Source organism: Glandiceps talaboti, chromosome 21 (genome assembly GCF_964340395.1).
Source record: "Glandiceps talaboti chromosome 21, keGlaTala1.1, whole genome shotgun sequence".
Lineage (NCBI taxonomy): Eukaryota > Metazoa > Hemichordata > Enteropneusta > Spengelidae > Glandiceps > Glandiceps talaboti.
The window spans coordinates 6,129,040-6,141,539 of NC_135569.1; the positions used below are offsets into that span (position 1 = coordinate 6,129,040).

Consider the following 12,500-nt stretch of genomic DNA (forward strand, 5'->3'; position numbering starts at 1 on the left):
TGCATGGTTCTTTCATGAAAAAGCCGGGAGGGCAAAGGTCACATATGATTTCAACATTGGTTTCTGGATCTCTGCGTTTGAATGTCTTTTTGTCGTCTTTACAATTAACACAAGACTTGGCTGAAGACAATGTGATTTCGCCCTGTGAACAACATAAAGGGTGTTATAAACATGGTGCACAATACAGCCTAGAATCTAGTCATGTGGAGATTGTACGTGGTAGGGGACTGGTGAGAGTATAACTTCCTACCCGAGTGTATTCAAGGTTAATGTACAATATTATCATCGTCGCAAACCACAGCCTCTTTTACGGCACCGTCCAAAACGCACCGTCTCGTTATTTCGACGTTCGCGGAAGAAATAACAGCTCTGGTTTGCGAGAATGAATATTATCATTGGCTTACGTTGAGGTAACGCCCTGTTCATACAATAAAATTGATATTAGTCAACACATATATGTTTCACTACTAATTTTTCTTTCATAATGTACTATAATTTCAAATCAGTAATATGTAAGTAGTATGTAGTGCTATGAATACAAAACCCTTATTCCCAACAGATATTGTAGTGCCATGCATTTACCATAGTGAAAACTCTTTCAGATTCCATTGAATTTCAGAAAGTAAAATCGATTTTGTCGGATGAGAATTAAATGGTTCAACCCCCCCCCCACCCTGAAACTAGATTTTTTTCCTACATGTAAGTATTGATCACGCCCCTTACAGTCTATCGTGAATGTTCAGTCCATCGTACATAATGTGTCATGACCTTCATGTCCCGTCATGTAACATTATTATGTTGTGTCGTGCCGAGTCGTGTCGTGTCGTGTCGTGTCACGTCATTTCAAATAAAACACCAAACTTGCACATTCTTGTCTTTTATATGAAGTTGCTGACATTGAATTAATTCTGTATTGTTAAAATTTATTCAGGCGTCACGCATTGCTATTTTTAATCATTTATACATATTTCATAAAGATTATCCATCCATCATGTACCAACATATATGAGAATAATTCATGTCTATAATTGTCTGAGACTATGTATATATATATATATCTGCCAGGGTCATGCGACCTATACCAAACGTCAGTGCAACAAATAGACTCAATAAATACTACATTTATCACAACTATTCTATACATATACATCCTGATTGTAAACTGATGCGTAAATTTGAAACTGTACGCCTTGTTTGAGTTCTCATATGACTTATATATTTGAAATAGCATTATTTTAAGTTTACATTATTTTAATAGGTTCGGAGTCCGGGTTCTGAGTCACAACTTTGCCGCTCCTGGCGGATATCATGCCTCAAACACCGCATCTAGCCAACGCCAGCGGTTTGGCAACAGTCGCACATATTATGATATCATTGTACAATCTTAAAAACAAAAAATCGGATTATAATCTATTAGTACACGCCAATAAATTTCCCCAACAGGACGTATTTTGGCATATTTACGTCTGACGAGTGAGATTTATAGGAATAATTATGTAAACAAAAAAATCTATCACAAATACTCAATTTTGGTCACAAGGTCGTCACAGTCCACATACCAGTCTAAATTTGGGTTGCGCTCCATTAACAGTGTTATACTAATATGTACTTTTCTCGTCCTAAAAAAGGTCTTTCGACCCGAATTCTTTCTTTGTATTTTGAAGAAAACCTCCTGACATGACAGTTAAGTTGTTGTCAACACGTGACTCTATACCTGTGTGTCGTTCCCACGTGATTTTGCCGCCCATTGACTCATGCACCACTTCAACAACAAAATCGTCAAATGAGAGTGGGTTTAATAGTTGGCAATCTGCCAAATTTGCAAAGAGACAAATAAATCAATATGTTTACTTTTTGTTGTCGTTAATGGCGACGATACATCAACACCCAACGTTATGACGTCATCACTATATTTCAAACTACATACTACTGTATATCAAGTGACAACACACATTTATATACAACATTACTACAGACAGTTGGCTTTCGAGTTGTCTTCGTTACATGTACAGTAACTGTTCTTGCTTAAAGTGGCACAAGCCGAGTTTGTAAGCTTTTGTACTCAGGTGAAAATACCTAAACAAAACCACATTCCATTATATTGTTCATGCTGATGCATGTCTTCTATAACATTGCGATTGTCTTCTGGCATGCTAGTATGGATTTCCTGAACATTTTTGATACGCAGGATAAATTACGTCATCGTACCATTTATGGTTATATCTAGTTACTAGGTTCGAGTTCAGTCAATTGGGAGTGGAGTTTAACTGCGCTTCAATAAATACAATACTGCAAGTACCTTTTAAATATGCGGCAACAACTACGCCCAAATTTGTATAAACTACAGCTTGCACCCCTTTAAAATCATCTATCAATGCGTAATATTTTTTCTGTTAAACTTAAAGTACATTAATTTTGATTTATTTCTTTTCAAATTAACCACGTGATCATTTACTTCCGGAAGGCGTAAGTAATATTATAGACATAAATTAGGTTAAACGTATTTGAAAAATGTGTGAGTGTCCGGGCAGTAATTTTAATGAAGGAATTTAGTATAAAGGTGTCTGTGTTCTAACTGGGCAGAACTGGAATGGAACGGAATGACGAAGTCGTATTTTACACCCTATGGTAAGTGGATTGTTGTGTTAGGAATCGTTACCAGTAAATGTATTTTTTAAAGTATATAATAAAAAAGACAAATAAAATAAAACAATGTAAAGTCTTCAAAAATCTTGCAAGAACGCACAAAAAATTAGACACACAATCGACCATAAACTATGTAGAGATAAAAAAAAATGCTGACGAAGGTTTGTTACTTGTAATGTAAGCCGCCTAGAGCAATCTGTATTCCGGTATGTCAGGTATGTTAACTTGATAAAGTTTCATTCGGTCATCTCTCAAAGTATTGCGAAAAAGTTCGGTTTAAATAAATCGTGAAGCTGTCTGATTGCGAAATACGTCCGTCGTGACTCCGAACATCTCTTGGCATTTGTACGGTTTCAAGAGCTTGGGTAAACTTAGTTCGCCCATGCGCATCACACTCCTTGGAAACGGGAGGGGAATTACCTGAAGGAATAACTACTCACCATGGACACGATCAACACAAAAACAAGAGTACCCGTCGGTAAAGGTCTTCGTATATTCATCCTATGATGTTGGAAAAACCCGCAAAATAACTCGCTGCTTACTCTATCGGTTCTCCGATTCGAATGTGCGTAGGCAGTAGGAGCTGGAGTTGAATGGGGGAAGTTCCCTGTCAGTGACTTGACGTCACGGGTGCAGGTCACGTGACGGGTATTTCCCAATCCACTGCTTGGCGGCGAGTTCGTACACGTTTTGACCCGAAGACCTGCTAGCGCTGTTTCTGCAGTAACTGCTTGAACATAACATCGACATGCTACTGTATACATGGAAACGGTAAATCTTAGAGTATACACTATATATGTAACATATAATCGTTTTATGTCTATTCCGTAGAATAGTTTACTCAGCACAATCTGACCTCTGACTTGTTGTGGCCAAACATATCCTGTAAGTGTAAGTGACGTCAGCATGTCGTTCATCGTGTGTGTAATCTGCGGATGCAAGTGACTGTTTACGCAAAGTGTTTTGACAGATTCTTAGAAGGCATGAAATTGTCATCCCCTTCTATGGCCGCAGTACACCAAAATATTTGCGAAATTAGACCACTAATACGAGTTACTACACACGTTGTCAGTTTATAATTATATAGATGTACGTACGCGTGCGATGTCACGGTCGCCGATCCCCATAGGAAGATGATACTTTGAAGTGAGCCCTCTCGTGGTATGATGGGATCAAACTTATATCCGCCGAGATGGCACAATTACGGTTGTAAGATTAAAAGGAAAGCAGAAAAGAAAAGTGAATTGTAAATAATTCATTACAGTAACTATAACGGTTCTTTTTGTTCGAATTGTAAATAACTTTCACTCACTGATACCCCAGTCTTGATTGTGTAACATATAAATAAAGGATAAATGCAAATATGAATCCAAAACATTACAGACTAGGAAACGAACGAGAGAGAGAGAGAGAGAGAGAGAGAGAGAGAGAAAGAGAGAGAGAGAGAGAGAGAGAGAGACAGAGAGAGAGAGAGACAGAGAGAGAGAGAGAGACAGAGAGACAGAGAGAGACAGAGAGACAGAGAGCGAGAGAGACAGAGAGAGAGAGACAGAGAGAGGGGAGGGGAGAGAGACAGAGACGAGAGAGGGAGAGAGAGAGACGAGACGAGAGAGAGGGAGAGAGAGAGACAGAGAGAGAGAGAGAGAGAGAGAGAGAGAGAGAGAGAGAGAGAGAGAGAGAGAGAGAGAGAGAGAGAGAGAGAGAGAGAGAGAGAGAGAGAGAAAGAGTTATCTAAAAGGACATGCTGAAAAGATATTGTAACTTTACTACAAATTATCGGCAAGTTTATTTTGCAGAGCAAGATGTGGAGTGAGAATGTCCTACTGTTACCGTAAGGGGCGTGATATGATTTTACGACTATATCAAATTAAATATATTCTACTTTTTCTAATTAACTAAATATGGATGGTATCAAAGCAACAAGTGATGAATTTGAATATTACATATTACACACAATGAGAATTAATTCATGAACATTTTAAATTGAAAAGATATTAGGATATATGATGTTATTTTCTTTTTTTAAATCCTGTGATTATGTACAGTACATTCGTAAAAAAAATGCACATATAAAATACAAAGATAAAACAATATGTAGAATGAAATAAAGACAAAAGATAACCGTGTATTCTACTAGTACACTACAGAGCAGTGTTGGTTATCTGTGAATACATATGTCATTTAGGTTTTCACTCTCTTGGGGGTATTTTTCATTTAATTTTCTCTAAAAAAAATCAGCTTGTTGAAATTATTGTCAAAAAAATTCGACCGGAAGCGTTTAACCGTTTAAGAGTTGCCCCACGTGAAACACAAACAGATCACGCGTTGAAAACTCAAAACATAGAAAATGCATTAAAAAGGTTAGCGTTCTATTACTGTAGTCAATTACCCAATATTGTGAAAACACTGAAGTAGGTTGAATTGTATCGGTTCCACAATAAAGCTTGTGTAAACTGATTGAAAGCTTCACAAATAACGTTACAGCAGAATCAAAGTAACATGGCACGACCAATTAGCTAAATTTGTGAATAGAAGACGGTAGCTATGCAACAATTGATGCAATGTTTGCTGATCAAAAACCTGACGTATGTCTATAAGAAACATAGATAGTCCATTGAGGTTGTTTTATTTCATTATTCATCTGCTGCATCGCTATAAATATGTTATTTTCTGGTGACATGTACCTGGTCGGTTTGCCAGGCTTGCGGAGTAGAAGTAATCGTATCATACGCGCAGTCGATGTCAAATGTACCGATCGACGCTACATTCAAATGTGCAAACCTGACATTCAACTCACGTATAGAAATATATACCTGTCTCTTCATGTAATATGATTGTACGTGACTTTTGTCTCATACACATCTTAGCATAAACAAGAAAAATTATATTTGCCAAATTTGTTTGTCTTTTAGATGCGGGAATTCAGAGAATGCTATGAACACGAGTGAGAGAATATGCTAAAGGGAAACCACTCCAGGAAATAAAAAATAGATTTTCATAAATGGTTCTGGAGATTCATATGATTTCACATCACATAATTTTCGCTCAATTGCAGAGAAACGCCAAAAATGAAACGCTTTCTCGCCGTTATCGTTCAATGGTTCATTGTTGAATGGTCCGCTGCTGCCCCATGTGTCTCAGCATTTTGGGTCCGTACCCAAAAATCAGCACCCCCCCCCCCCAATGTAATCCCGACCGTTCAGTGGACTACTTAGGGATAAAATTAACATGTCACAACAATAATCAATTGGTATGTTAACAATTTCATGTGAATATATCGTTGGTTGCAGATCGTAAAAATATTACCCAAATTACAGCTAGGGCTTTATAACTAAGTGAGAAGCAGCTATATATATATATATATATATATATATATATATATATATATATATATATATATATATATATATATATATATATATTACATATAAGTAAAACCTCCGTAAAGAATAGTTTTTTTTCCGGCCATCTTGTTACGCAATTTTTACACAGGCATTTACGTCGCCCGATGATCGCCAAGGAAGGGTGAAACTTCGAGTAACGACTTGTAACATCCGTGTTCTTTAGAATAAGTCTATCACGCTCTGCTACTTATATTGCACAGAGCACTGTTCTCGCCAGTGAGACATTTATGACAAAAATGTCTCTCTTTTCTTTTCTTTTTTAAAAAGAAAATGTTATTTCGGTGTCGAGGAATACGTGTATCGAAATTTTCACCATAGTCGCCAGACAACATTAAAGTGAAAAGAATTTTCCATCTTGGTGAAAGCATGGACAACGCCCAGACAATAGCAGGGAAAGATCTAAAGACAACGCAAGAATTTATTCATTATATTACTCTATCTGGAGTACTGTGAGTGCGCCCTCAACTAGTCTCGACGAATATGACATGAGAGTCCCTGAGCATCGCATCCCCGGATCGCACCATATTCGAATCACAGAAAATAATTCTCCATTAACACTACTTCACTCCGGGACTTCACTACTTCATTATTCGTGATGGACGAATAAACGCTTTGGCCCGTAGTGCCAGATTGTGGTGTACGAAGTTTGGGATTATCACAGCAATAGACTGTGGTTCTTTCTATTGAGTTTTTTTCTATAAGCGCTAGATTGCACATGCGCATAATAGTATTTGATGAAGTGAACAAACGAGCATATTGAACGCTTTTTAAGCTTGTCGTAAATGACGAGTTAAAAGGTTTTTTTGCATAAAAGAAGTGTGTACAGAACGAGAACACAGAAAGGCTCTCTCGTAGTCAATTTGTTGATGTAGACTTCATTGCCGACAAATTTACTTGCGCTTCAGCTGAGGGAGTGAACGGAGCAACGTATACATTGTAACTAATACTACATCGTCGCTTGGAAGGTAAGAATGTATAATGTTTTTATGTGGTATTTAACTTGACTTTTGAAGGTGAATAGAGTTGTGTGTAATGCTGGACAGATTCCAGTGGTGTTCGGTATTATCGTAGTAATGTATTGGGTTATAAAGGCCGCGTAAGATTGAAGCGTTGTACCTTGTTGTGTGTGTACAATGCAGTAGCGCTTGTCGCCATGGTGTGTGTGTGATGCAAGAACAGAGAGTATAGTAAGACAGTTGCTACTGTAGACGGAAAACATACTAAATACACATTAAAAATAATCCAAAATTGATCACTGCGATTACTACAAATATTTTTGGTGATCTGGGGTTCAAGGTCAGAGTTCGAGGTTGCTATGCCAACAAAGTATGTAATGCAATATATGTCGTTCACAGTGCGGTGCGGTAGACACAAACACTTTGCAAATCCCATGCAGTTCAATTGTGATGGAGGTGATGAATATATTCGCGTTGAAATGAAGCAGATCAAAGGTCACTGGCACAACCAACTGCATAGTCTTCAAAAACTAAATATTTATTGTAGACTTTTATGTGTTTCCTCCGTGTTCGCAACAATGAACACGTCTGGGCTGTTAGCTAGCAATCAAATGCACATGCAAATTTCTATAGCAGTGCTACTTCCTGATATCCAGTGTTTGTGAACACCCCACTTACCCACTAAGAATTAAAAGCTGGAAAATCTTACAATATATTTTGTTTGTGATACTTTCAAGAGATTCCGTCTGATCAGAAATTCCAACGTTTTCTAGACAACGTTTCCAAATAACAATTCTAAAAAAAAAACACTTCAAGATAATTTTTACATCCAGCGTAAAAAAATCTGCATGAAAAGATGACACCTTCAAGTTGGAAAAATGTGTTGAAATAAATATTTAAGAAAATGTGTTAATCGCTCTGATATGTAAATTTACCGTGACCCGTAGCATACGAGCACCAGCTGCGACAAGGGCTGCGAGTGACACCGAGAGCGGCGAGATATTTACCGTCTCCTCGTAAGGGTTATTACCCTCATTCTGTTTGTATATAAATATTTCTTCCATAAATTAATATCAGTTGGAAATCACTATGGTCATTGTCAAAACCGTGAACAATTGTTACATATACATATATATATAACTATTCTGAATTTATTTTAAGCGTTGAAGCGATCGTTAATTTGATATTTTTCTATTTCATTCCCCTTCTACAGAATCCCGACATCTGTAGTTACCATGGCAACAGAAACCGAGCTTTTAAAGGACGGCGATATCATTTACAAACCGTTGACCGAAGCTCGATCGGAAGGGGGCGCTGTTCTGTTAACCGATGCTTTCGTCGGCGCTGAGCCAATATCAAACTGTTTGAAGCAGCCGTATGAAGCTGAGCTAGCTTCGAGCCAAAGTGTCTGTCGCGCGGCAACGAAAGATGGCGTCTCTGTGGTTGCTATTGACAACACTAATAACAAGCTTGTTGGCATAACGACGGCTTCTTTGGCCACAGTCGCAGAGTTCTTTAAGGAGGACGTCGCAGGTTCTGTTCTGGCCCCACCAGAGGCATTGCCTTACTATAACTCCGTGATGGCATTTATCGGGGAGCTTGACAAATTTCTACAAGAAGACGAAGATTTTACAAAGAACCCGGATGCTATGGTGTGTAGTTCTGCAAAATTAGGAGTGGATAAGACATACCGGGGTAGAGGTATTGCCACAAAGTTGATCCAGCTCAGAACACAACTCGCAAGAGAGAAAGGTTGCAAGTTTATAGTTGCCCAAGCCTCAGCTCCAGGGAGTCAAAAATTGTACAGTAACCTCGGCTTCGAGGAAGCTGGTGAAATAAAGTTTTGTGATTTTGAGTATAAAGGAGAAAGAGTATTTGGTGCCATAACGGCATGCCTGTCATCCAAATTATTTGTTTTAAAATTGTGAAATAGTAAATGCTTCTCATTGAACTAGTATCAATTTTACTAACATCTGAAATGTCCAGGTAAGCATACGATATCTGTGGACTACTAGCTGGTCGTCCGTACTTGTGGTTTGAATATCAACAATGTATAGCAAACTGTGTACTGTCAAACAGTATTTTTTAGCGGTCGAGGCGTCGTGTAAAATTGTTCGATTGAGTCATTTTTCCCCTTAGACAACTAACAATATATTCGCTAAATTGCCAATAATTCGACATTGATACAGATATATTTTATCCATCAGTAGTACTGTAATAGGTCGAAATCGGGATTACATTGGGTCTCTGATTTTTTGGTGCGGATCGAAAAATTGTACCATATTATTGTCTACAGCTGCTGAAATATATTTACCCACAGGTGATTCAATACTTTTCATGGTGGTGCCAAATAAACCTTGTCAAAGTTTTGTACAGTTTTTTTTTTCAGCTAGTCCACACGGCATACACTAAAATGGAGTCTGTGATTAGTATGTACCGGAGTCGTAACAGTTCATTGGAATTTTTCGTACTATTCAACGAAAGAATTCACTTTGAAGCAAACGCATGGGCACAACATGTAACACCACGTGATGAAAACCCCAATGCATCAATTCGCAATGATATAAAATGTTGAATTTGTTGACACGTGATCAATCGATATGTGTTGAATCTAGTGCTATAGTACACGTGTATGAATGTATAATGGTGAGCTCTCGACCAGTAATAGCTAGCTCGTGTAGCTGGCAGTAAAATTATTTGCTTAGAACGAGGATAGGAATCGAATATGTGGTAGTACTAGGGTAATCAAATATCATAATTTATGATAGTTCCAATCTGCTGGTACGCCATATAGTGGTAGTGAGTGAACAAGGCGAGAGGTTCTCGTCGAAAGCTTTCGTAATACATTCATATTTGCAGTTGTGTGGAATTGGTTGAAACAATTTTCGAGATGTAATAATGCTATATTACCCTACAGCAATGTAATAATGTTATATTACCCTACAGCAATGTAATAATGTTATATTACCCTACAGCAATGTAATATTGATATATTACCCTACAGCAATGTAATAATGTTATATTACCCTACAGCAATGTAATAATGTTATATTACCCTACAGCAATGTAATAATGTTATATTACCCTACAGCAATGTAATAACGTTATATTACCCTACAGCAATGTAATAATGTTATATTACCCTACAGCAATGTAATAACGTTATATTACCCTACAGCAATGTAATATTGATATATTACCCTACAGCAATGTAATAATGTTATATTACCCTACAGCAATGTAATAATGCTATATTACCCTACAGCAATGTAATAATGTTATATTACCCTACAGCAATGTAATAACGTTATATTACCCTACAGCAATGTAATAACGTTATATTACCCTACAGCAATGTAATATTGATATATTACCCTACAGCAATGTAATAATGTTATATTACCCTACAGCAATGTAATAACGTTATATTACCTTACAGCATGACATGGGAAGCATAGTATAGCAAACACACACACACTGATATAAATTCTATATATTGTGTTTTCGTGGAGAGCTACTATGTTGTTCTGCCTTTTAGTAAAAACTAATGTGAATCTGTCATGTCACTGTATTTTGTGATAGTGCAATAAAGAGGAGATGAAATTAAATGTGCATATGTGTCACCCACTTACACCCCTACATCCCCTCACATCCATATGATACGGCTACAGAGGCAGGCTTCACCATGTTCCTATTAGGCCAAATAAAAATAAAAGTTGTTTTGGTCCCGGTTACCCGAAATGAAATCAGTTACAGGCAATTGTCTGAAAATCAATTGGTAGACTAGACTCGATTAATATCTTCAGTGAACTGACTTTTTTGTCACGTATTAATGGTGTTATTAAGTCAGGCATGTAGCTGAGGGGAAGCCGGCAAAAGAACCCCCCCCCCCACCCCCCCCCCCCCCCCCCGGCTACGCCACAGTTTCTTGCCAGCAATTTTTTCAGGACGTTGTGTTTAAATTAAAATTCTTGGTTTCAATGTGGTTTTCATGATCACCCGCTTATACATCAGAATTTGAGTCAATGACGTGGTTTTGAGATGATATAAAGTTACGTATGACACCGTGACTCATAATTGTTTGGTTTCCAAGACAACTGCTCAATGTCACAGTATCAGTTTACAAGAAATAAACGCCTCTTTCTGTATAGTACGTTTAAAACACTGTGACGACTCGGTACAAGTTTGACTATATATTGGAAATATGTATTTTATACGTACACTAATTCAAGGGCCATAGTTTGTCACATATGGCGTCTTGGTAAAGTATTAGATAGGGTACCCTGAACTAGGGTAGGCGCTAGGACTAACCCGTTGGGCTGGTCTGTTGATTCGGCTCTAGGGGTGGACCGTCTGTCTGTCTGTCTGTCTGTCTGTCTGTCTGTCTGTCTGTCTGTCTGTCTGTCTGTCTGTCTGTCTGTCTGACTGTCTGTCTGTCTGTCTGTCCGTCCGTCCGTCCTCCGTCCGTCCGTTCGTCCGTCTGTCCATCCGTCTGTCTGTTTGTCTGTTAATGGACATGCCCTAATGTGACCCATAGTTTTGACCAATAATAGACAGACAGATACACATAGATACAGACAGCCAGACCGACCGACAGTCAGATCGACCGACCGACCAACCAACCAACCGACAGACAGACAGACATACAGACAGACAGACAGACAGACAGACAGACAGACAGACAGACAGACAGACAGACAGACAGACAGACAGAAATCCGTAAAATATAATCAGCCCCCAACGGAAGATAAAAATGTATTTTGTTTCATTTATCACGTTTCTCGGGCCCAATCGAACAGTCCAGTCCAAAAGCTTAGCTCAGCAGCCCGACCCAGATTTTACGATATGGCAAGTATATGGGTGAGTACAACGTACTCCCGGGTAGTTTGCATAATGTGGTAAATGAGGTTGTGTTAGTCATAGCACTGTATATCAAACAAGCTGTTAATATTCTAGGTAACCCGACATAGAACGGCAGAGCTGTTTATTCTAAGGTCTCTGACGGAGTTTACTCGGCACTTGAATACAGGTAAGAAACTTATATATATAAACCAAGTATAGTTTGCAAAGAAACGTTGGCAACCTAATTTGAGACCTTGAATCTATGCAGCTCTGTTGAAATGTACAAACAATGGATGTGCTCGATTTGTCCAATGGCTATACTTTAACAAACTAACCATATGCCATTGTCCAAAACCATTGATAGTATTCCATGTGTCAACTATATGAATGTAGTCCATACGCGGACAAGTGTGACGACATCAATTGTTTTGTTACAACATGGTCCTGAGTTTAAGTTCTGGCTATAGGCTACCATGACCTCTATTGTGACTATGTATAGGTACAAATAAAAGGAAGGGAAAGCTGGACGACCTACTATATCATAGACTGAAGTCACTGTACCATTGACAGTCGGTCGCCGAAGGACACCGACCTCTCTCCGAATCAAGGCCATTTGAAAATACATACATACATGCATGCATACGTACATACA

General features: G+C 38.2%; 2 protein-coding genes across 2 annotated transcripts in view; one reads left to right on the forward strand and one right to left on the reverse strand.

Annotated features, from left to right (window-relative positions):
* LOC144451444 (tumor necrosis factor receptor superfamily member 21-like) overlaps nucleotides 1-3,455 on the reverse strand; it is a 9,797-nt gene extending 6,342 nt beyond the window's left edge. The window contains exons 1-2 of the mRNA XM_078142283.1: nucleotides 3,087-3,455; nucleotides 1-142 (exon numbers count right to left, since the gene is read on the reverse strand). The exon at nucleotides 1-142 is cut by the window's left edge and continues 19 nt beyond it. Of these exons, the coding sequence (XP_077998409.1) occupies nucleotides 1-142; nucleotides 3,087-3,410 (466 nt within the window). The 5' untranslated portion in view covers nucleotides 3,411-3,455. The remainder of the gene's footprint in view (nucleotides 143-3,086) is intronic.
* Nucleotides 3,456-8,586: 5,131 nt separating this feature from the next.
* Nucleotides 8,587-8,934, forward strand: LOC144451767 (arylalkylamine N-acetyltransferase 1-like). Its single transcript, XM_078142670.1, has one exon. The coding sequence runs from the start codon at nucleotides 8,587-8,589 to the stop codon at nucleotides 8,932-8,934; it is 348 nt and encodes a 115-aa protein (XP_077998796.1).
* The last annotated feature ends 3,566 nt before the right edge of the window (nucleotides 8,935-12,500 follow it).